The sequence below is a fragment of the Aspergillus bombycis genome, assembly GCF_001792695.1.
Source record: "Aspergillus bombycis strain NRRL26010 chromosome Unknown contig00211, whole genome shotgun sequence".
In the NCBI taxonomy this organism is placed as follows: domain Eukaryota; kingdom Fungi; phylum Ascomycota; class Eurotiomycetes; order Eurotiales; family Aspergillaceae; genus Aspergillus; species Aspergillus bombycis.
Genome location: NW_019170213.1, coordinates 1 through 24,816, shown reverse-complemented (window position 1 = coordinate 24,816; position 24,816 = coordinate 1). Strand labels below are relative to the sequence as shown.

The window sequence follows — 24,816 nt, the reverse complement described above, 5'->3', positions numbered from 1 at the left end:
GAGAATTCCGTAAGCAATCCCTCGTCGCGATCAGATATTGTTTCAAGTCATCCAGAGCGACATCCAGCGAAGCAGTCTTCACCCGGCAGTGTACTCTCCCGTACTTTTGCCGAGCTGGAACAGCCGCATTTGCCTGTGGTTCTGACCGGCGACTGATCTGTGTGATGCATTCCGAAATCACAGATAGAGTAGTTATCTTGTCTTTATCTCGCTCCTCGTTGTGGAGAATGTCAATCTCAATTCTAGCATAGCTCTGCGCCCACGGGTATGGTTTCACTTCTACTGGACGCGGGATGAGTTGCGTGCGTGTCAAAAGCCCCATGACTATGAGATGTCTTGAGACTATGAGACTCATTTGCCTACCGGGCAGATGGAGCGAAATAGAAAACGGCGCGTGGCGGTGATAAGGGTACACACGGCGCTGGCCTTAAAGCAGGCCTTCCCACCCTCGCACTACCATGATCATCTATTCCACTGCAACCCTCAGGTACCTATCTCCCTCAATTGAAACTAGTGATCATATAACATGATGATTCAAAGGATAATTGCTTGATGAAGTTCAGTCGGTTTCTGTTTACTCGCGCACTACAGAATCATAGGACGCTACGATGCGCCAATTCGAAGTAACGATTCGATCATATGATGCAGTACGCTGTGACAGCCCGAACAAGCAGTTTCTAGCATGTGCGGAAGCTGCTCTGTGGGAGAAAAGAAGCATCAATGGTCCCAAACTTGCACACTGGTTTTACAAACAACCCTTAGACGAGGCGACTTAGTCCCACTGAGATGTACCGCATAATCCGAGGAGGCTAAAGGTTGTGCTATCATTCTTATACATATAGAGTAGTTATATTTGGGCTCTTTCTTTTGAAGTATGGTCAGAAAGACCACCAAGTTGGTTAACATGAGTCGCCTATGTATGACATATAGCTAGTGTTGTTTGAGGGCCCATTATGCTGTTAACAGAGATATGTCCCAGTACAAGGATAAAGGTCAATACACGGCAGTCGCTGAAGTAGAAGCCCGGTGGACTGCAGCTACTGGGATGTTAGTTACAGTCGGTCTCGAAATCACCCTGACCTTCTACCACATGACAGTTGTTTCCTAGCCCCACTGCCAAAAACTTAGTTTAAGAGCTATAATTCCCCAATTGCCTATAAATGAGGGCAGCCGTAACTTTCCTGTTAAAAAACAGTTACACCCGCCCTCACTGGGTAAATACAAATTTCAAGCCAGAGTCTTGACAGTAGGGCTAGAAGACAATTGTTATATGTGAGAAGATCAAAGCGATTTCGAGATCGACTGTAAACCTGACCAACCTACATAATCGACAATGAAAGCATCCTCTTCGTTGAACCGGTTCAGTGGGTTCACTTGGCTGTGCGAGAGAGACAGGTTGTCAATCCATCTGTCTATCTCAGCTAGGTTCCAAATACGAGGTGTGAGTCTTCTCGTGGGATAGCTACCGGTGACGGATGTTAGCTTTGTTGTGATGGCATGTCTTGTGCGCCGGTACCTGCGCTGGCACAGAAGCCTTGCGACAGCCTTGTACCCAATGCCCTTAGAGGAAAGGTAGACGGCGACAATCAACTCAGGGTTGGTCCAGGCGGCGGTTAGTGATATGGCCATGGTCCGAGTACGTTGGCCTTCCGTGACCGAATTCCGGGCATGTTTAACCTGATAGGATGCCACAGTACTGGGCATAAGAGCGAAAGAAGATTCTGATGGGTGATTGACTATGGCAAATAGTACAGTAAAGCAGCCCGTAGGCCTATTTCCTTGATTGGCCGGCCTAGTATGGTTTGCGATACCTGTGCATGGGTCCGCCAGCCGGTTATCTAAAGGTATTATTGGACTGTGCTGATCGTTGAATGATAGTGCCCACTTGTAAACTTGACCGGGGTATTGCCTGAGAACTCTTTCACGTTCGGATCTCCCTTGATTAGCAGGCGTCACCAGGCTGGGCATGCCTGCCTCTGTTATACGAGGAGTGGAAATTCAGGATGGGGTGACTATTCATGCTGAATCGCTTAGTTCAAATCCCAAAATGTGATGGTATGCTGGGGATCTGGTGAAGATCAAGATGGCCGGGGATACCTCCGTACAGTTGCCTAGGATCAGCATCTAAAGAAAGCTGGCAGGGATTGTATCCGACCGTAGATCCGACTTGGATAACAAAGGAAATACCTTTAAAACTTGGTTACACGGCAGTTTCTTTGTTTGGAGCTCGCCTCCGGTGTGCCCAATACCTCATTACAGGCGTTGCTGTCCTCATACTTTCCCTGTGCACAGAGTGCGATCTGTGTCTGGCTACATTTCATTCAACAGCGACCTACTACGTCGTGTCTGCCTTTGATCATTGAAGCAGAGAAATGGCTATACCTAGGCAACCCCCGGGGCTGGTGGGGAAAAGGATGCGCGGCTCCAAGGATAAACGCAACAGCCATATGACGCTGCCGTGCCCTTTGAGCGAACTGGCCCTCGATTTGCCCTGGATCGAAGTGAAAGACATGGAAAAGTGGGTTCGTAGGCCCATTCCCGTCCGCCACAAAGAAGCCAAGAATAAGCACGGCAGGGTTAAACGGCCCATGAACGCCTTCCTGCTCTACCGGGCCACTTACACTGAGCTGGCCCTGTGGTGGCTAGAGCAAAACAGCTACGAGTTGGTATCCATGGTGGTTGGTCAGAGCTGGAACATGGAGGCTGAGAATGTCAAAGACAAATACAGAGCCTTGGCAAGTCTCGAGAAGCAAAACCACATAAAAGCCCACCCTCAATACAGGTTCCGACCGAGGACGGGGCATAGGAGCAGTGCCTCGAGTAATCGGCCTAACAATACGACAGGCCCGCAGGAGGCAGACTGTGTGTGGACTGGTGAGACACAGTCTTCCGATTTAAACACAGCAATCCCCGAAATCAAACGGAATCCACGTGAGCTGCCTCATAGTCTCGAACAAGCGCTCCCGTCAGATCTTGTCAACACCGGGATGAACTTTGATCAAGCTGAAGAACAACTGGCTAGATCCGAAATCCCCATTCCTTTCTTCGAGTCTGTGGGCTGCGTCTGCACGAGGTCCTCTGTGCCCACCATGCCTTCTCTACCTGGGTGCGCCGCCGAACCCTGGCCTCAATCTGATACCACCGAACTCAGCAGCCTTTCTCCAATCGCAGCCCTACACCAGCACACGATAGTGATGCCAGAGATTATGTATCATCCTGATGAGCCATCCCTGTTCTCTTCCCCGGCAAACTCCGGTTGCGACAGGCTTTCTCGGGGAGACACGCCATGGACGTATGAATACCTAGGGTATCCACAATCACCATGCAGCCTCTTAGATCAGACAGACTCGCAATGAATATAAATGGATTTCTAATAAAAAGAAAAACAAAGCGCAGCTGTAACCCATTCGCCAATAGCCTTCTGTCGGTGAGAAAGACAATCTCACTTATAACCATCATAACAAGGACAGTAAAGATAACGGTGCAGTGACAAACGGGCGATTTCTTGAACACATCACGAGGAAGGTTAATTGGTTTCCCACTGGGACATCCTAGAAAAACCCAAGAGCTTCATTCAATTACCACTTCCACACTTCTGCGATTGTCGAACGATGTCTATCTAACTAACACTTGTTTGTGGTCATGTACTCTCCAGCCATAGAATAGCCAGAATCGATACACGGACTCAGTGGCCAGCACTCCATGGCTCACAGCCCTAGCCTTCACTATCAAGAACATCAGGCATCATCTCCATTGCTGCCGCATCCGAGTCAACTGCTTCCCAGACGGTTTCTGAGTGTCGCTCCGCTAGTGCCGCCTCGTCCTCCCGTCTGGCGCGAGATGTGTCAAATTCTTCCAGGAAACCAGGCCCAGAGCTCTCCGTGACATATATAATGTATTCTGACAGCCCCCCAAGGATCAGCCATCTTGTGAGCATGTCCAAGGCGCGAAACAATCGCACAGTGCCTGGCCGCGAGTAAACGGCATATGTAGCCAGAGCGTCAATCTCAATATTGGTGAAGCTGCTGTTTCTCCTACAAACGGGGTCATTAGCTGGGAATTAAATGTATCCGGTTGCGGAGAGCATCACATCTTTCTGAATAGATCATTTCCACAACCTAGCAACAGGCCAACGCCGAGAGCGCACGGTAATTTCCAACACCATCTGCCGCATCGGACCTGATCATGAAACGTATCGCGGCGACGTTTCTGCTCCTGCCTATCACCGGCACCTCCGTAGACCTCCTGGATAATGGAATCCAGCACCAGTGTTTCACAGAGCCCATTCCCTCTACCGGGCCACAAGCAGTACTTCTCGGGCTGGTGGCACATATCTGTGTAGTTCAGATAGAGCAGTGTCTGCGCGGCGCATTTGGCAATCGGGTCATGGACCTGTCGGAATCGAGCTGGGTAAAATACTCGGCCGCTGCTCTTATGCCTTTCCATCGCGTGGGGATTCCACGTGCATGGGAATGTTGCGATTGATTTCTCTGCCAGTCGTTTGGACGAGATCCCCAAATGTCGGTCAGGTCATGGGTCAGCAGGACAGCGGCCGCATCGAGAACTTTCCAAATCCTGTGGTCACCAAGCAATTCGTTACCCCGGAAGCGACAATTTTTCAGCAGAGTATAAGTTATCCGCTCAGTGGTGTCTGCAGGTCGGGCTTTTCCGATTCGACTGCGCTTGTGAGAGGTGTCACGGCTCCCATCGGCCGGTCTTGTACGCCGTGTAAGCCTAGCCGAAGGTATTTGCGCGCTCTGAACGCTAATTGGTGGTGAAGTGTCACTGTGGAGAGGAGTGATGCAAGCGGAGAAGTCATGAACATTTGTACGACATGCGGCGATGCTGACGGCGTCCCCTGTTGCACGTGGGCTTGTACATACAGCGGTGTCCGGACCACTGCCTCTCGTTTGATGAAGCGAAAAACCCCGAAGTGGGGCTGGGGGCTCCGTACTCGACAGTGAAGAAATGTCTGGAGACGTCACATCCCCAAATTCGATCCAGTTTCCTAGCTCCATTGTTTCTAGACCGGTCGCGAACGTTTGTTTCCAGAGGTCCAGGGCATCGAGATTGCTGTCTGACGTCCCAGCAGCAGGCGGTGTCTGGCAGGGGATCTTGCATTGCGCCTTCAGATCAGTTAAGCAAGGCACCCTCTGCTAATGCTCGGTTCTGACATTTAGGTCGACCGACCGGTATTGCATCCTTCTTTCTAAGGTTACCTCGGGGGTCATGCGCCATCTCGAGCCCGAAGTGTTCGATAAAACCGGCATGCTTGACTTTTTCGATTATAGAGATGATCTCGTCGTTGTCCAAAAAGGCTATGGTCTAGAATTTCTCGCTGAGAGACCTAATGAACTGGGTTGACACTTAGTCCTTCGTAAGAATGGTCTCAATGACACCTTACACCGCGACTTCTAGCCTTTGATTGTTGAAATTTGGCCTCATCAGAGTCTGCATGTGGATTCTGCTATAAGGGATCGTTAGCCAGCGACGAAGAGACGGCAATGACAAGTCTACTTTGACGTCTACTGCCAGCGAAAGCATCCTGATCGTATAACCGACTGGAGCATCCCGGACAATATCAAGATCTGTCCAGGTAGCATCATGGAAATGCGAGCGACAGGCGTGGCTGGGAAGTATATTCTTCGAGAGAAGAAACGCTCCCCAGGTAGGATGGAAGATACCCTGCGCGCAGGTGGGTACAGTACGGCTGGGCAAGTCTTACTTCAACATGTGACACCGTATGTGCAAATCCCATGGCCAATATGTCGTATGTACATAGGTAATGTGTCCAGAATTGGTTGGGCTTTGTATGGGCCATTAAGGATAGCCCGACCAAACCGGTACTTCCCTGGGCATCTATCCAGGAATTTCTAGTACCAACTCTTTGGCCAAGGGTATATGATTGGTATAGAACGCTGCTAATCCCCGTAGTTCGGAAAGAAACTATCTATATAACGCTAGGAACCGCTCGTCTGTCTATGCCAGCTTTATCTGCGCATTTTCTAGCCATGGTTCAAAAGTCTCACTGGGCAAGGAAACGTCGGTCAGACAGCGCTCGAGCAAAGACTCAACAACGAGCCAGACGTCGGCGCAGCGTTTTTAAAAAGGCGGCCGAATATGCACTTGAGTGTGAATCCGATATCCTAGTGGTTATTCAAAGTAAAACCAATGGCCACATCCATACTTTCAATTCGTCAGACATGGGACGGTGGCTGGCAACACTATCGAGATTGGTAGGTGCTGCAACTTGGGTATCTATTGTACGAGGTATACAATCCCTAACGTTGGCAGGACGGATGTTATCCAGCTCCATCAGCCACGACGGTCCATGACATCTTTTCCAATAGCAAATTTTGTGCTGAGTTTGGGGACAGCAAAAGGGCTTGACTAGAGGATAATTGTGGGGGATGAAATCACCCAGGAATGGGCACGCTAGATTAAGTATACTTCACGGTACACTACGCTTCTGCCGACTTTAAGGAGCATCTTTAAGCATAGATGGTCAATGAAAGTTAGCCAAGTTGGAATTGCACTACAATCTACATTTACAAGTAGGGCAGAAAGAATAATATCAGGACGGACTAGAGGCGCTGTAAATGTAAAGCTTTCCGATGATGATATAATTCGTCAAATTGATTCACGTAAAGGCAAACGAGCGAAAACGTATTCTAGCACAGCTCTAATGTATGTTTATCGCCAGTTAACACTGTCGGCTTCTTGGGCCCATTGCTGCATCCTCCCCTTCAGGTAAGACATATCTTTCTCTATAATTTTACCTGAGCTGCTGGTATTGGCCGCATATTCTTCAGCCATGGCGTGCATGAGCTTCTGAAGCATTTGCCCTCGCTTGCTATCTGGCTGGCTACGGGTGAGCCTCTGCGCTTGCGCAAACATCGCTGGCATGTAATATAGAATGACCGCCACTCCGTCTCCGTCGCCATCGCCATCAACGTTTAATCCACTAGTTAGTTGCTGCTTTATGCCGTCGGAAAGCTTATTAAACGCCTGTTCGAATAGTTGAGCCGATTTCTGGTCGGTGACCCTGCCCATTGCGCAAAGGCGGAGCAGCACCCGATCGTTGGCGTTGTCCACTGAGAGGTGTCGAACGCCGGCAGCTGCTAGTATCTCAGCTCGATGTTGCAGAACCCCGTTGTATGCCGCTTTGACAGAACTTGCGCCATCCACAACATCTTTGAGCAAAGGGAGAGTGTCCAAAAGCGATTGACAGACCGGTTGTGTCATGCAAATAGCGCCTTCAGCACCCACATGGCCACTGGCCCCGCTGACATCGAATATGACCTCAAGACACTTCAGCCTGAAAGCCCGCTCTGGCCACTGGAAAATTCCTAGCAAGCTTCCGGGGACGGACTCTCCCTGTACCAACTGTGGAATATTCAGTACCGCGCCCAGCTGGATGCCTAAGATCACATCCCCGGCCGCCTGAGACAGTAGTCGTAACGGCTCGGAAAACAGTCCCGAGTCAACTGCCCGGTGTAGGACATGATCGTGATTCGCGTTTTCTAGATCGCGGTCCTTCATCTCATTCTTCAATTCGGGATCTTTGCCCATGTCGCTCAGGACAAGTAGCACGATGACAGCCAGTATGTCATCCGCACCTTTTAACGACTCACGCACCATGTTGCGCAACCTTGTAAAGGTGACCCGGGAAAGCCTGTTTTCGGATTGGTTTCTCGTAAAGACGCCATGGTTGTTCTCCGATAGCCATTTCAAGGCCAAAAAACCGACCACCGTCCGATTCACCTCACAAAACTCTTCTTGAAACAGGAAGCTCGACGGGGTAAGGCATTCCGCAGTAAGGCTTCCTCTAGGGGAGATATTGGCCTTCTCTGGATGCTCACCGGCTCTCTTCAATCGATTAATTTCGGGTTTGAACTGTTCATGCAACAGGCGCACGGCTTCTTCGTCCGGGAAGGGCTGCAATCCGCAGGATCCCTCGTCTCGACGCAGTACGAGTGCTATCCATCTCAGAAGTGGCTGAAGGGGTATGTTGTGGTCCGCCATGATGGTTGTGTTGCTGCGATAGAAGCTGGGTATGGGCTGTGAGCCAACAGTCGAGGTGGATTATAGGGTTTATATAGAAACCTGCATAGCCCTGTCCCACGCCCTGCGCCTCCTGAGATCCATCACACTCCCCGGAGTACGCCGTTGCCCAGCTTGTTTTACCCAGTTCCTTCTACCTGGACTTTCCGTCTGGTCATCACGTCAGACTGATTGTGACTTGAAATACGACACACGGGCATAACATAAGATTCTAGGATCAGGGAATGTGGCTTGGTTCCTATTGCTGAAGCATATCTTTGTGATATGATTTATTGATGGTAGGGTAGCAATTAGGCTGCAAATAACGGGTTACACCAGATAATATATTGGCTACAATAACGATATAGCTGTGAATGTTGCGACTGGCAGAATGTTAGCGGAACGATAATATTAGGGGGATCATAATATCGAGATTCCTCGGTGTTAGCATGGTAACGCCGATTAACCGCCATCTACAAAGTAGTGAACACAGACATACCCATTGTGTTGTATCTGTCTTCACCAGCCTTTTTTGACTGGTTGGGTTTAGCGCCCCTGAAAACCCATCTAAACTTAACACGCCAAGCCTGATCTGCTGACGGTAGCTCGATTCCACAGGTTGGTTTCCGACAATACGGAACTATGTAGTTCCGCAACCGAGAGGGCCTGACTTCCTGAGGCAAATCTGGCCAACCGGAGCGACGAATAGTAGCTGCTTCACCCTCCCCCAAATACCTGTAAGAGAACCATAAGTTACCAGTGAGGACCGCATATTTTTAACTTAATGGCAGCTTGGCCTCAAGGAGGTTTGAGAAGAGGAACGTTAACAATCAAGCTGGGGGGCTATTAGTACGTTCCCAGTATAAATTCAGTTTCTTAGTTCACTTGCCTCTGAAGCGTCTGCAAAACGGATTAAAACAACAATCATAATAACGTGGCACTCCCTAGATGGGAAAAGCGTTTAGGTTTATACATAGCACAACGTGTGCGACAGTAACTTCTAGGTCACAGCCAAACAACGAACCATTCCATCAAGCAACAGCCATGGCACATCGGCAACAGTCTTGTGACCTGGGCGAGCTCAACGAACGCTATCTGGAGATGCTGGTGGAGGTAGATAATATGTGGTGGGTTTATAACGTCGCTGCCAGTGCCGCGCATTGGGTCCTTCTGGCAGGCTACCTCGTGGTTCCTGGGACATTTACCTCCTTAGAGAAGTCAGACGAGGTTAAGGCAACTCTTGAAGGTAATAGAGCGGGCGAGGCTATCCTGGGAACGATCCAAAACCCGCCACTCCTGGTGATTTCCTGTCTTTCTTTTGCCGCTGGCGTGCTACTATTCATATGGCTGGGATGGGAGATGAGATATAATTATATTTGGCTCGTCAGCCGGATTTTTATGTAAGGCATCGGATCGGGTGTGGGGTGATCAGCTTGGCAGCTAACTGGAGCCAGGCCCGCTGCCATGAATGCTGCCGCGGGGTTGCTGACAACGATGGTCAATATATACACCGCGCGAGGAGGAGACTGGTCAGTTATGGCCCTTGCCACAACTATTGTGACGGGTGTCACATTGACTACGTCGGGCGCGCTAGTGATGATCTACAAGCTGATAAAACTGGCGACCCTGAAAGAGGCCCCTATACCTGCTCCCTGCTTAGATCTCCCACCGCCGGCTGATGAGCGACATGGGCCAGCTCCATCATTAGAGAAGGGCTAGCGCCGTGAGTTGGAACCAAACCCGACCCATGGCAAGGCCTACCTGTATAGCATCCATATTGTAGAGGTACGGCCAATTTTATATATCGGCAAAGGATTCCAGCCTGGTGGCCTTACGTGGCTCACATTGACTAGTGGAGATACACAGCCTAGATAATCAACAAAGAAACCATTCATTCATGGTTGCATAAATCACTCCCAGCCAAGGAACCTCTCCATGAGGGTCGACTAGGTGTGAACCATATGTACGATCGATCTATACTCGTACTGTTTAAACTCGTGCACGTCAACTCTTATTCGTTCTTCTACCAAGTTGTGTTCTAGTGTACTAGGTTCACTTAATACGGATGACGCAACGAATGAGTCTCCCTCCCCGGCCTTCGATCCGTCAAACCTGGTTGGCAATAGTCGTGTGTGAATCAGCGGTGTCAAGACGGGTTACATCCCGGCAGTCTGCCACATCAGATCCGGAAACTAGCCAGCCGGCGGTGCGTTCCACCAGATCATCTGTCATTTCTTTACAGCGACAGAGGATCGACACCGATTCCTCCACCACATCCTGTCTTTCCTCGGCCGTCAAAAGACTGCCAGCTTCATTGGCTCGGGACTTGAACTGGTCGCGAAAGGTAGAGTCATCACTGACAGACCAGAAGGATAACGGCTCGGGGAAAGATGTGATGTCCTCATCGTCGGATAGCCCCCAAAATCCGGGGCCCGCTTTGAGAAGCTGGCGACGGATGAAGTGGCCGCCATTGAACAGGGCTGAATAAAGGACCCAGGCATACGCGAGCAGCTTGTGTGGTGCGTTCATGATACGACGGCGGATGTCCTCGTATGTTTTGCCATGCGGCCGGTCCGCAACAAGACGGGCAGTCACCGGATCCGAGCGCAGCCGTTTGATGTCTGCCTTGAGTCTCGCGGTTCGAGGGAGTCCTTCCACGCGGAGGAGCGTGCACAGTGTTGCTATTCTCGCGCTGTATCCAGGATCATCCATATGGCGGGGGCCTCCGATGGTGCCCGGCCCGTATTCGGCGTTCGTGAGCGCCGTCCACGCTGCTTCGAAGCCAAGGTACATCTCTGTATAACACGAGAACCCCAATGCGTAGAGGGGCCGGGACCTCCTCTCGCCGATCAAGCAGCCACGGATGTGGTCGGAGTTCATCCGGTTTACCGCACTATGCGGTACTCTATGATTGTCATTATAGTTCATCGATATTGTATACATTCCAATAGTCCTCGCACACTCACCGAATCGCTTCTCTAATACTTTCAGTGATGCTAGCCATTGCAATCGTCGATGTCCTTGAAAAGGAATTCAAAAAACTGCGGCTGGTACTTATAGTGGATAGCTTCCACAGCCGAGCTATGTGCATATTTGGCTGTAGTCGAGGCTCTTGTCGCTAAAGACCAATTGACCACGGAACCCACCATTGTGCGTCCCTGACCGACATGACAGTCGTGTAATGCTCTTGGGCTAGATAGGAGTCGCGGGCAAAATAAGACTGGGTTAAGGACCCCAGCTGCCATCGAACTCCATGTCTAAGACCTGAAAGTATGATCACCGAGAGCCATGAAACTCGAATGTCGCGATGGGTTGGGCGAGGCAGCATGGTAATTGCCCGGATGGGCATCTGTAGGTGAGCGAGTCCAGGTGAATAGGACAGGGTGAAGATGATGAGTAGTTAAATGGTTGGGTCGGTGATGACGTGATGGTGGATCGAGTCTCCGGGCAAAAACTGTAAGGGGACCACCTGGGCAAAAATAAATGGAATTATGACACCTAGATGCTTGCCAAGCTTTTTCCACACGCACGATGCTCAATTAATTGTAGGGTAATTAATTACTTCCTGTTGAGTGTTTAGACGTGAAGATGAACGATGCCCCATACTCAACATTTAGCCCGCTTCCCCTGCCGGCTTAAACAACCGTCTGGCCGGCAAGGGTGTTCAATTGGAGATGAGATGACTCGTACATGCTGAGCGTACAACGAGGCAGGTATTAGGTGATGGGATTGTGAGCTCTGGCGATGACGTCCGATGCATTCCTACTTAAGGAAGGCAAGGAAAGGCATACAAGACCAGCTTGTTTCCGATGTCCAGTATCCTTCAAGCCAAGCCCCTATATCCAGTTCGCGCGAAACTCAAGTGTGAAAAACACGTTTGATAGGCTCTCGTATGTCTCGCCCAGGAAGGCTTGCCGCGTTACTCTTAGCCAGTCGCTTTGCCTCGTTCTGTCCAGTTGGTTTGGTTCTGTTGTCGCACTACTTGGTATTCTATAAAGGGCATGACTGGGTTACCTGAGCTCACACTTTGCCGGTTGTCTGTTAAGGAATCGCTTGGATCATCATTGATCTAAGGGCCAGCGCATACCCTGGCCAATGATAAACTTGCTGGGGTGGTGAAAACGGTGATTCGGCCATGATCTATGATCGGGCTTCTCGGATTGGCCGTGATAACCACCCGTTCACCCCAACAGACGTTCAACCCGGGGAAGCGACTGAATCGATAAAAGAAATGGGCGCCTGCCTGCCTTCTCCACCTGGATATGTTTATCTTCACGGAGCGACGTCATCCACCACCCCGTCAACAATCATTGGGCGTATCCTGTCGATCAATATTGCACTCTAATGGCTATCAGGAAGTAGTATCTAGTCCGACCAAAGGCCAGCAAAAGAGTATCAATCTTCGCCAAGTTGTTGAGCCAGCTTGAAAACCTATTCAAGTTGATCAACGGGCATACCAGCGACATACGCTATTCAAAGGACCAGCCAAGTGAACCTGGGCATGTTTATATGGCATAATATAGATAATCATTGGAGTACTACAATAGCAGCATGCGTCCAATTTGGCTGCTCCACTAAGCCCGGGCAAAATCCTGGGCAAAAGAGTGATTTGACGGCATTCAACTCTACTCTACTATACACGATCATGAGCTGCGTATTAAAGTTATTAAAGTTGAATTTCGACTCTTATGACTATGTCTGGTGTTTCTGTAAGGCAATACAAGTCTATTGAAGCTAATCAATCTCCACATTCACAGTGCTAGTGTCTATAGAAGAAATATGAGATTTATATGTACAGTTGATCCTGAAATCGCTCTGATTTTCTCACATATAACAATTGTTTTCTAGATCCACTGCCAAGACCTTGGCTTGAAATTTATATTTATCTAGTGAGGGCGGATGTACCTATTTTTAATAGGGAAGTTACGGCTGCCCTCATTATCGGCAATTAGAGAATTATAGCTCTTAAACTAATTTCTTGGCAGTGGGGCTAAGAAACAACTGTCATGTGTTTGAAGGTCAGACCGATTTCGAGAATCACTGTACCATATGAACGCAGTATGACTACATACATGCAGTTCCAACGAATCCCGCTCCTCCAGGTCTTGCAAGATTCTCAATCATACACAGTAGCCGCTTCCTGCCTCCTTCACACACGTTTGGTCGGGCCCACACTCTGCTGCAATCTGCCAGTTTCCCTCTCCGTTGCAGACCTCCACGACCCAAGTGTTATTGCGGTAGCAGTTATACGTTGCTGGGGTGCACCCAGTCGGCTCAGGTATAGTCGCCTGCGAGAAAGCGGATAAGCCCATAGCGGCGGTAAGGAGTATGTGAATTTTGCTGAGGTATTGCATCGTGCACGGGGAAACTGGGTCGACAAGCCGTTACCATACAAAGCTCATTTAAACAATGAAAGGCTTCTTGTGTACCAGCAAGTACATACCGATTAGCTATATTCTTGATTTGTGCTTGCGCTAGTAGGTAATACCGGGAACGAAATGACTATACTAAAGCATGCCAGAGACAAGTTCCAGTGATCGGCCTGATAGAGCCGTCAGAAGGCATTTGGCTAGATATTAATACCTTTTGAGTTCCCTGTGGGCATAGGACGAGCGGTTAAGCATGCCGGCGAGTGGCCTTTGGTAGGTCTACCATTTTGCCCTGCTATGTGTATCATGTACTTTTCGTTGGTGATCGGCACATTTCCATTCATTTGGTTATCTCCTTACTGGGCAGTAAAAGCACTCATACTCCTAGTATTTTGTGGCTCTCTCACTGGACAACTGGATTGTGAGCATGTCTCCTTGGTCAAGTTAACCCTCACGTGATGTTGCTGAGCATGAATGACCACCCAGGGTAAATTCGAGACCATTTTTAACCACCCCAGTGATCTACCATTCCATTTAATATTACGACCAACCCTTAAGTCTCATCAGGCATCCATGACCTCCCTGAGCTGCATTATCGTTATGATTCATTGTTATTTTACTCGAATCCATCACATGCCGAGCAGCCGGCGATCGAGAGTCAAGCATACTTTAATCTGGTTGGCCCGTGCTATGCAGTACTTCTTTGGTTCAAGTGGTACTATACCCTATATCCTTTGTACTTCTACTACAAAACATTGCCCTTGCAAGTTGCGTCGGCAAGCTTAGGGACAATGATATTCGGTGTTTACTATGCTGTAGGACAGTCAATCAAGTGGCAAAAGAAAACCAAGTGCTAGACCGTCGAGGTATACAGTGTCATATTTTATCTACGAGACTGCTTACTTACATACCTATTCGACCCCTCTCACCTCCCACCCGTCTCAGCATTATCCGCCCTTGAGCCCTACTTAGCCACGGTCAATCCATTGTAAAACGGCAGCTGGCCCGAAATGTGATGAAACGGGAGCGGAACGGTCTTTTGTAGCCGATCGTGTCATGCGGCTAGTATTTGCTGCAGGTGGACTCTGTGCACGTGGTTAGTGACGTATGTGGCATGTGACCAATTGCTTTGCTTGATGTAATAGGGCTGGCATTAAAGAGTGTATAAAAATGAAATTGAAAGAGTAAACAATAATGACTACATAGGCTACTGTGGCTGGGGGTAGCTCATTGTAGGAGGTTGCTGATACGCAAGATTTGTACATTGCTCTTGGACTTCCTTCTCGTGTTGAATCAATACACAACACGAGCAGCACCAGGCCTGTAGGCAATCACCACATACTCCTCCACTAAGGTGGTAACGTTGGCGCAAACTAGTTCGTTTGCGTGCGAGAATTAGACAGTGGAGGCCACAGCTCTGGGTTAGGGTGTAAAGACAGCACTAGAAGAAATACATATGAGCGCTCATGCTAATATTGCGATACGAACAGGATAGAGAAAGACCTCGGGGAAGTACATCACTGTTGAGATAAGTATGCTCCTGCAGAGCTGGGTCATCGAGGCGGGACTGGGTTTTGCCGTACAGGAAGCAGGGGCAACAACACCCTAAGAGACCTTATTTTGGCACTTGTCAGTAGAGGTCTAGGTAGAGGGTATGAGATCCGACTGGTATGTACATATTCTCGTGGGAGAGCAACACCCCCATATTGAATGGGACCACTTGTTGTGCTGGTCAGAGGAACTAGACTGTGAAGCGCCCATGATTTATTTGGCAGATACCGAGTATGAGTAACGTCGGCCTGGATTAAATATATTTTTTGTCTTGTCGATATAGAATAGAAAAGCTTCTCGTGATGAGCAACATTGCCACTGGAATACAGTAAATTGTTAAGCCTTCGTGCCATCAGATCAATGTTGACCAAATGGGCGAATGCGTGACGCTCTGTAGTCGAGGAAATGATAGGGGGGGAACTGGCCATTTTTCAATAGTTGATATACAGTAGGACAGCTTAACTGATTTCAGAAGTATACTTCTCAGTCGTTATAAAAGCCGGTCAAGTTAGCGGTTGCTTGCCCCATGTAAAACTGAACGCTACTTAAACCATTGCCCGGGTTTCGGTCATTCGAACTATAGTTGGATGAGAAGTCGGGTTAAGACTACGGTTTCTGATGTTGTAGGGGTCGTCAAAAAGTTGCACCATAACAGTCATTGCCCGGCATTTTAGGTACCATGGCGGATTATGCTCGGCTTTCTCTAACTCGCCAATCATGGTAGACATGCACATTGCTTATGGAATCTACCATTTCAGAATCCAGTAATGTGGCGGTGCAACGCAGTGTATCTGGTTTGTTTCTAGTGTATCAAATGTCTCTGTATTACGATGTTTTCGTACAGAACAACACCCTATTAGCGAGGAGACCTAGATGTCCTCTTATATATCTACTGGAAAATGTATATACCCCATGTTTGACTCTGATTAAACGTTCATTATCTCACCAATGTAGTATGAATTGATAATTGAGTGATGGTTTATAATAATATATGGCAAGTACATATGCTCTTATGTATTGTTCGTGGTGTCATGACCTGCGAGCGGTTTATAGAAAGACTACCGAGCACCTCACGGCTTTGATCTTGATTTACTGGTCAATGTCTTGAGGTCACGTCGTATCGCATATACATGTCTACTTTACAAAGGCTCTGCTCGGAACTCAGAGCTGCGCTAACTGTTAACCTATTAGGTGGCTTCCTATGAAGGGCGCACGACTGCAGATGAAATGCTTAAGTTATATCAAGGTATCTTTGTGTCGTATCGCAGAGTCATGCAAGAGGAAGGTGTAGCGAGGGAGGTTCCTTAATATACAATTCATCGAGACTGGCTCAGACTACTCAGCCCTCCGCTCCGTGATCTATCTGAGCTACTCAGGGTGTGGTCAGACCAACTCAGTGAGCAAATAGGGGCGAGGTTGAGTCAAGCCTAGGGGCTAACTGGTGGTCTTTGAGCACACATACAAGGAAGTTATATATTCTAGCAGGACCAAGTGCTCTCCTCGACTCTTTGAGCAGCAGATTTGCGACCTGCAATGTCCTTTTACAGTACACATATCTTCGCAATAATAAGCCCTAGAGGCTGATGTATCATGGCAAGATAAAGTTTGGAGGCATAGTCAGGCTGAGTATGGGCTCTAATAAATTAGGCAAGGATTATATCGGAGTTCCTAATATGGCATTGAGAACCGAACAGGCTGGTTCCAAAAACGGCATTCTGCATCTCGTTTCGTATCCAGACTCATCAAAAGTCGAGCGTCAAAGTCCATACAGTTGTAAGTTCTTAGCCAGAACGGCTAAGTCCTATTAGGTGGTGTAAACCTATCTGACCCCGGTAATGGTTATGTACAAGAGGACCATCTCCACTTAATACTTATTCTATTTCAGAATGTCGCGCGTAGCAGGGTATCGCTATAGTTAAGGAAACGAATAAAAATGCCTGTTTGATAAGATATCTGGACAACTAGCAAGGGTCTATTGCACTACTGTACTATACTAGGGATAGTACAAAAAAAAATCAGAGCTTAGCTACTTAGGCTTAGCGGCATGCTCATAGCAGCTTAAAAGTATTATGCTTATGTTTGATGTATAGTAACTAAACCAATGTATTCAGATGATTACGTACAAATCGATCTTGTAATTTTTTTTGGTCTTGGTGTAAGGCCAGTCGCTCTTTATTGGAATCAAGCGGTTTTTAAAAGCTTCGTTGGATTATACGCGTAATAAATAGAACATCCTATTCCATCTCAGTGATACAGCTGTGTCCTGTTCTTATTAGCCAATGCTTATAAGCTACATAAAACCAGATACTCAGTCCTAGCTTAACAGATATTTGTTTGGTGCTGAATAAAAGGTACGTACTACCAACTATTCTAAAACAATGAAGAAGGGTTTGTATAACCAGCATATATCAATCCGCTGATATAAGCTCTGTTAAGATCAAGATAACTGTCTGTATCACTGAAAAATATGGTTTCAACAAGAGTCTTGGGATCACCAATCCAGATGTCTTTACCCGAGGCTAATGATCGCGCCGCCCTCCCTGAGACGCCGACTGGCTTTATAGGACCGCTAGGGTTTGTCAAACATGGTAACCCGTTCACAATGGACCGCCTCTTCGTTGGCCTAGAGCCTGCTTGGGGTGGTGTTGACGCCATCGAGTTCACTGAAGATATGCCTGTCTCTTTTGTGACTAGGGTTAATAGAAGTCAACATGATATACCATTAGACCGCCTCAGAGAAACCTCACACAGGCACTTATTTAACCTCAAGGAAGTGTTTGTAACGGAGCAATCGCTATTCCTTTTTTATGCGGAGTGGGAGGGCATTTCACTAAAAGAGATCCAGACTTTACGACCAGCATTTCAACTTGGAGAAGTTGAAGTGGCTACGATCTGCTACCAGGTACAATAGTTAACCCTACCTCTAGTGGAAAGTTCTGGCTGACTACAAAACAGATATTCCAAGGCCTGAGATACATCCACGATACTCTTGATATCAGTCACGGTGATATCCGAGAAGAGAATATTTACATCCATAAAAACGGCGACGTTAAGATTGGTATATCTTACTATCCTACAACATCTCTATTTCAACTACCAGGTCTTAGCAAGAATCGGTGAGAGTATGGGCCGGGAGTTAAATAATGAAGAAAGATCAAGAGATATCAAAGCAACCTTACGAGTCGTGCGAAAACTTCTAGGCCTACAATCAAATGCTGGGGGTCGCGGAACCATGGGATTACTGGCCCATGATTTTACTCAGCCCAAAAATTTACCAACCACTCAGGATCAAAAGACATCAGAGTCACAGCCAGCTGTTTTGAGACTGCCAAATAATGAAGACTAGAGCGGAGTCGCTATCGTACGCACTTACTGGAACTATCAGCTTCAGCCATTTGAGAAGTTGTTAACTCGTGCCTAACCAGCCTGAATGAGGTCAAGCGTTGGCGGGTATAAATTAGGAACCAACGCTTTGATTGTACCGCAAGAAATGTTGCCTAGGCATGTGGTTAATGGACGGAATAAACATGGAGTTTATCTATTAACATAAAGTCTTGTAATCAAAAGAAAATAACAACAGTCTAGATAATACACGGTGTCCGGAAACTGGTGTCTCCATTGTCACTCTTTGATGGTCTCAACAGACCTATAGTAAAACAACACTAAGCAAGTTTGGGATACTCATTCGGAGAATAGTTCCTCCTGTATGTATCGTAAAATACAAATGGGTACTATAACCAGTATAATTTACCGGATGACTACCTCACACTTTCCTCCGTTGGAGATTCTCTCTGGTCCAGGCACAACCTGACGATGCAGTCACCTTGTCAGTGGCAAGACTATGGAATGTAGGTTGGTTCGCAAGCTGCTTCAACCTACCTTGGGCTTGTGTTTTACGAAATGGCTCTCTGGACCGTCTCCCAGCGCTGTTGTATATTTTGGCAGAAAAGATTTTCTCTTCCTATTGGCCATCCTCAGCCTCTTAGACTTTCATGAACGCGGCTTCCGTCCAGAGGATGTCCATTTCTAAGCGACCTCAGTTCCTTTGTCGACAAATGTATAGCCGTAAGCATCTAGGGTAATGCCAAACAGAGAGCCTTGTAATCCTTTTCTACCTATAGGACAGCAACAGTGACCAGGATCAAGGTTTAGTTGTTCGCTTACTATAGAGCAGCAAAATAAGTCACCCATAAGAACACCGGAGGTTAGAGCACAAAAATGAACACTTCCCCTTACCACATAAGTCGTAAACCTGTAATAGTGCCCATATGAATGCAGTTGTTTGTGACCATTGTGCAGAAATAATCTTTCACATAATCTCAAGCAACTCGTATATTGTTATCTGGGTAGGCTAATATGGTAGGCGTCACTGGCCACACGGACCGGGCAATTCTGCTGCCTTCCTGCAAGTAACCAAAAGAGGAAACGGGTAGTTTACTAGTCAGATTATATATGGATGACTTCTAAGAGTTAAGTGCGGGGTATGAGTGACGACTGCGGTACTACTAGCTTTTTAGCTCTACCATTATATATCTGAGATTGACCGCCCACTGACATGGAAAGTGGCGATAACCAAAACCTTATACAATGGATGTGGACAATTTGACCGAGGCGATGAATGCCGCCCATTTGCATGATGTACATGATGGGCGAGGAGTCTTACCCTTCTGTCCCCCAACGAACGCCTCAAGAATGCTGAAGGCGCTGAACAACATTCCAACCTTTTTATTCCGCATTGCATCCCCATACTCTGACGGAGAGACAAAAGAAACATGGGTGCGCTCAGAATCATCAAAGAGAGGGAATACTTCATCTCTCGAAGATATTTTCCATGGCTTGAATGACACGAAGAGAAGAATTGTAGCGCAAACGCTCAACAAGCACCTTAGATGGTGGCCAAAGGAAGATCTGGAAGATAATTTCATATCATGGACAAGTTCACTTCTCTTTGCGCTTCAGTACATTAACTATCTTCATCTGAGCAGCAACTGCAGACCAAACCTAGAAGAGATCAACCTGTACGTTGTAGATACAACGCTGTTCCCTGGCGGCACGTTTGCTCGAGATTTAGACCTTATCCAAGAATTCGAATTATTTGATAACCATCCGCCCGGTAGTGACCTGAGGCGTCTGTCGGAGCTCCGAACGCAGACTAGCCACTATTTTGGAGAATATTTGTCGCAGGGTTGTATGGAAATGGCTGACAGATGTCAAGTGATCTCTGCGACGTTACTCATGAATGATGGTAGAGTGAGCCAGATACAACCTCAATTTAAGGATATAGCGACTCTGCGGCGGATGAACGAAAAACCAGGATGGCCAACGGAGGTAAAACGTCTTCGCCAAGTTGTCTGGTTAAGTTGCAAACTACAGCGATTAACAGCCCAGGAATCAATCAGTCGCATCAGTGCGGTTGAGGAAATAATAAAGGACCTCGATTCCGAATGGAAATTACCCCTAGCTATATATTTTATGGCTTTGATTGGGCCAGAACTTGAGATAGAAGATCAAGAAACGACTGCCGATAATAGTTTCTTTGAATATCTAAGATCGTGCAACGCCTCCGGTTAGTGGCCATTTGTGGTTTTGACATCCGTCTTCATTCATCACCTGCATAACTGACAGCCTGAGAATTTAGGGGAAAAGCGAAAAGATCTGTCGACGTTCAAACTCAACGCACCCGGAACTATGCCTGAACTGAAGAGGGTCGAAGTCTTGATTTACCAAGTTCAGAAGTATATTCGGCTCAAAAAGGAACTAGGTATGCATTTTGCCTCATGTAGATAGCTTGTACACTACTGACACAGTTGGATAGATTCTATAGAAGGAGTAGAGGGAATTCTTCGAGATTTTCTTATCAGATCTGAATTCCCTGGACCCGAGGGCTCTCTCTCTGTTACTGATGCTAATCCAACTCTAGCGGAGTCTGGTAATAGACTGTTGTCGAAACTTGGGACAATAAAAACCTTGTGCGATAAGATTGTAGATAATATCTCAGGGGTGGACAAAGCAAAGGCTTGACTTTCATGATGTGGGCTTGTCCATGTGATGACACAGGAAATTGTTTGTACCGATTGGCAGATTGATTGCTTCATTAGCCACGAATCAGGTATTTCCGTAGTAGGGTATTAGTCAGGTGTATTAAGCAAACTAAGCCGAATAGCCAGGATGTTTGAAACAATTTGTCATTAGCAGTTGCCCAGAAGTGTCTTAGCCAAATAAGAGGGACTATATTCCAAGCACACTACCTCCTGTTTACTAAATTTGCAGTGTTATCGAGTCCAAAACATTGAATAAAGATAAACTTCCTGTTACAATACGATTGTACTTTCTTGGGCAGTATTCGAGGAATAGTGCAGCCAATCTTAGCTATCCTATTCCTTCGAAGCTCCTTTTCTCTAGTATTTATTGTCAGGATCAAACAATTCTCCTACCTTGGTAGCCAAGGTATGGAAACTTATCTTAACTAAATTTGAGAGGTTGATGCTAGTATAGAGGGAGGCTTTATAGTACTGCTCTCCATGTTGCCTCTTCTAGAAACCACTTACAAGTATGTACTACTATCTTTCCCGTCAAGGGGGGCGTGGTCGTTCTTCCCACAGTCAGGATGCGCATGGATTCGCCGGTTCTGGGCAACGCCAGCGACTGCGCACGCGGTGTACGTCCTGGGCATGGCGTTGGAACGCCATTCGATGCAACAAGACAACCTCACACCACTCACATTTGAATGATCCTTTGTCTAGGTGAATGGCGTCAAAGTGTCTTGTTACACATCCGCCATCATAGAACTTTTTAAAGCGAATGTCATCAGGCTGCTTCTCATCCGCAAAACATTGAAAGCAATGCCGAGGTTGTTTCGACTCCTGAATGTGCTCTTTGATCATACGTAATCGCTCATCGCGTGTAGAATCAGGTGCGCCACCTCGGTCGAAGCTGTTTTGGGCTCTGTGCCCTTTATGGGGCTGAGAGCTGGGACTATCCGATGCAGCAGAGTCGGAAGCCTTACGCTTGGGACGGCCCCTCCGTGGACCTCCTTCAAAGACACCACAGTACTGCGCGACTGCGTCGGCACCTGTATCGCGCCGATTCCACTCATCCTCTAGTGAGTTCGATATTGGATATGAAACAAGACATTGTACCAGATACAACTGGAGAGGGTGCATGTTGTCTTCCAAGGGCGATCTATCCTCGTCCTCTTCCTCGACTGCAGTGCCGGACAGCTGCGCTTCAATATCCAGGAATGCTTGCTCTTCATCGAAGTTCTCACGAACCTTATGCCGCAGGGCTCTCAACAGCCGTACTCGCGTGTTCTTCACCTCTTTTTCTAGTCGCTGAATACAGGGAAGCAGGCCAGGCTTCTGAGTATCCTCGTACTGGGCACGCGCCTTGCTTAGCTTACAGCGGGCCTCTTCTAACTCTGGATGATCCTCAATCTGTGCTCTCTGCTGGTCGGTCAGATACCGTGGGCGTCGAGTGTCTCGCCAGCGACTTTGTCGTGAGACAGCCCGCATAAGTTCCACGTCTGGGTCGAGGCCACAGATAATCCGGATCATATCCGTGTCAACCCTTAGAGGATGATAATGTTCGAGAAAGGTTCGGGAGCTAGCGTGCTTCATGATCAACATATGTTGCTCCTTACTAACCCATCCTGCTAACGACGTCAGAGGTCAATAAAACCTTAGGACAGATAGAGCCACTCACCACTCTCATTGATTATTTTGCCACTGCCGTACCGGAATTGATGTGCATGAAACATGCCTAGCCACCCATGAATTTCCCCAAATATAACCAGGAGCCTTGACATCATTGCGTTTGTCATGGCTTGTTCCCATTGAGCAGTCGGAACGCCATCAACTAACTCGGTCTTACAAAAGACATACCAATCGGCCTTTGCTGGGTCGAAGGGTATCACTAGTTGTTCACATCGCTTCCTTATAAAAAGCTTACGCAGCTGAGCCTTCGATCTCAACCCGTTCCGAAATGCTCTGGCATAAAACAGGATCCCGAACAATAGTGTATGCGGACACAGCACTAATGACGGTCCGTAGATCACTTCGAGGAGACAAAATGTCGTTCTATTATATCAAAATTGTCAGTATAATCAACTTCGACTTTTCTAAGTAGGTAGATTTAGAGAGATAAAGTGTTTTAGCAGTGCCAGAGAAGGGGCAAAAGCAAAGACAGTCTTATTACAATTTCGTTATTCCAAGGAACTTTTTCGTCCCCTCGGGTGTTAGTTCGATATTGAGAATCGGGGGCCCACCATGGGGATCCTTCTGAAGAGAGATCTGCAGGTCTTTAAACTGCAGAGACAACAATGCATTCTGCCGGTGAACAGTGAACAGGGCCAGGGAGTTGAATAGGCACACCTGGATGCGTTGCAAGCCCAAGTAGAACTTTTTTTCCTGGGTGGACAGAATTGTCTCGTTTAACGGAGCGATATCTTCGATATAAACCGGTGTCTTCTTTCCAGGCTGAGTATCTAATCCGTTCTCGAAAACCAGATACCTAATGCCCTGCGAAGCACAACGTTAAGTAGGCTATTTAGCAGAAAGATTAGGAAAACAAAGTTTGTAACTAACCGCCAATATTTCTTTGCTATCCTGGTCGTTGATTTGAGTCTTTGTAAGCCTTTGGTAGTAAAGACGAAGATTCTTCCAGTCCGTCATCAACGAGCTAGCCTTGTGGATCTGTTTTAATTTCTGGCCATTCTTTCCTCGGTCGAGTTTGAGAGTCCACCCCAAGAATCGATACTTGTCATTGTTCGACGACCGACGCAGGGCATCCTCGGGTTTCTGCCATTTGGACTCATTGGGCTCTAGTTGTGCTTTGATGACACAGAACCTTGAACACTGTTAAATCTGTATAACCAACAGGGAATAAGAATAGAATTATACCGTTTCCAGCGGTCTTCAACCCGCTCACGCCCTTGGATGGTACCTTTCGCCTTATCGAAATCCTCGGGGATCCCAGAGAGGTCCACACCAGTATCATCAAGAGGATCATTGTAGAGTTCCCCTAGACCATCGTCCGCTGCTATTTTCTGGGTATAACAGCGTTTGTCTGCTCTGCGCTGTTTCTTCGCTGGTGGAGGAGAGCTAGGCTCGGTGAGATCTGTTTCGACAGTGGCATCTGAATGATCATCCGATTCACTACTACTCGTTACGCTGTCACTGGCACGACTGCTCTCTTTGTAAAGTTGACCACGTTGAGAGCAACGGCGCTTCATTCTTCACCTGTACTAATACAGAACGGTCAATGGCCACCGCCGACAGTGTATACCAGGAAGGTAATGCGGAATTTGGGCACAATCAAGAAATGAAGCAGGGACCCGGAACAGAGTAGGACGTATAGAATATACAATGGAAGACTATATAGATGATATGGCAGAGTAATGGGCAAAAAGGATCTTAGGGGTAAACAAAGGAAGTGCAAGACATGCGAGAGGTACTGAAGGCATTGTAGCTTTCCCGAGGCTTGAACACAATTAATAGGATATTGTAAGGCCTATATTGGTGTCCTTGGAAGGGAATGACTGGAGATGTGATGGTCAACATTAGAGTGGGTCTCTTTGAAACAATTACAAAGAGATACAATCGCTCGCGGTGGAGCCTCTGACCAGGGGTGTTCGTGGTGCGTGGTAGTAACGGAGCGGATCCGTGGTGGGAATCAACGGTCACGTGTTACCAAATGACAGCCGAAAATGGCAGCGAAGGTAGTCGAAAACGGCAGTCCCTTGGTAAACCGAAATTTTATAGTAGTAGAAATATTTTTTTTTTTTTAAAGATAAATTCTTTCTAGTAGTAGTAATTATAATATAATACTATATATTAATTAAAAAATTTAATATTAA

General features: G+C 47.4%; 7 protein-coding genes across 7 annotated transcripts; 3 read left to right on the top strand and 4 right to left on the bottom strand.

Annotated features, from left to right (window-relative positions):
• Nucleotides 1-2,414: 2,414 nt before the first annotated feature.
• ABOM_012138 (uncharacterized protein) lies at nt 2,415-3,356 on the top strand (the record flags this gene model as incomplete). Its single annotated transcript, XM_022539266.1, has 1 exon — nt 2,415-3,356. The coding sequence occupies one exon, from the start codon at nt 2,415-2,417 to the stop codon at nt 3,354-3,356; it is 942 nt and encodes a 313-aa protein (XP_022383112.1).
• A 359-nt stretch (nt 3,357-3,715) lies between these two features.
• On the bottom strand, nt 3,716-4,446 carry ABOM_012137 (uncharacterized protein; the record flags this gene model as incomplete). Its single annotated transcript, XM_022539265.1, has 2 exons — nt 3,716-4,034; nt 4,091-4,446. The coding sequence occupies 2 exons, from the start codon at nt 4,444-4,446 to the stop codon at nt 3,716-3,718; spliced, it is 675 nt and encodes a 224-aa protein (XP_022383118.1).
• A 2,247-nt stretch (nt 4,447-6,693) lies between these two features.
• Nucleotides 6,694-8,025, bottom strand: ABOM_012136 (uncharacterized protein; the record flags this gene model as incomplete). The annotated part of the gene is made up of 1 exon (XM_022539264.1): nt 6,694-8,025. One exon carries the CDS (start codon nt 8,023-8,025, stop codon nt 6,694-6,696), a length of 1,332 nt encoding a protein of 443 aa, XP_022383117.1.
• A 1,062-nt stretch (nt 8,026-9,087) lies between these two features.
• ABOM_012135 (uncharacterized protein) lies at nt 9,088-9,762 on the top strand (the record flags this gene model as incomplete). The annotated part of the gene is made up of 2 exons (XM_022539263.1): nt 9,088-9,443; nt 9,498-9,762. 2 exons carry the CDS (start codon nt 9,088-9,090, stop codon nt 9,760-9,762), a joined length of 621 nt encoding a protein of 206 aa, XP_022383116.1.
• Nucleotides 9,763-10,149: 387 nt separating this feature from the next.
• Nucleotides 10,150-11,047, bottom strand: ABOM_012134 (biliverdin-producing heme oxygenase; the record flags this gene model as incomplete). Its single annotated transcript, XM_022539262.1, has 2 exons — nt 10,150-10,948; nt 11,010-11,047. 2 exons carry the CDS (start codon nt 11,045-11,047, stop codon nt 10,150-10,152), a joined length of 837 nt encoding a protein of 278 aa, XP_022383115.1.
• Nucleotides 11,048-17,466: 6,419 nt separating this feature from the next.
• On the top strand, nt 17,467-18,083 carry ABOM_012133 (uncharacterized protein; the record flags this gene model as incomplete). The annotated part of the gene is made up of 2 exons (XM_022539261.1): nt 17,467-17,865; nt 17,919-18,083. The coding sequence occupies 2 exons, from the start codon at nt 17,467-17,469 to the stop codon at nt 18,081-18,083; spliced, it is 564 nt and encodes a 187-aa protein (XP_022383114.1).
• Nucleotides 18,084-21,565: 3,482 nt separating this feature from the next.
• On the bottom strand, nt 21,566-24,192 carry ABOM_012132 (DUF3435 domain-containing protein; the record flags this gene model as incomplete). Its single annotated transcript, XM_022539260.1, has 5 exons — nt 21,566-22,614; nt 22,665-23,038; nt 23,157-23,479; nt 23,546-23,807; nt 23,861-24,192. 5 exons carry the CDS (start codon nt 24,190-24,192, stop codon nt 21,566-21,568), a joined length of 2,340 nt encoding a protein of 779 aa, XP_022383113.1.
• Nucleotides 24,193-24,816: the final 624 nt, after the last annotated feature.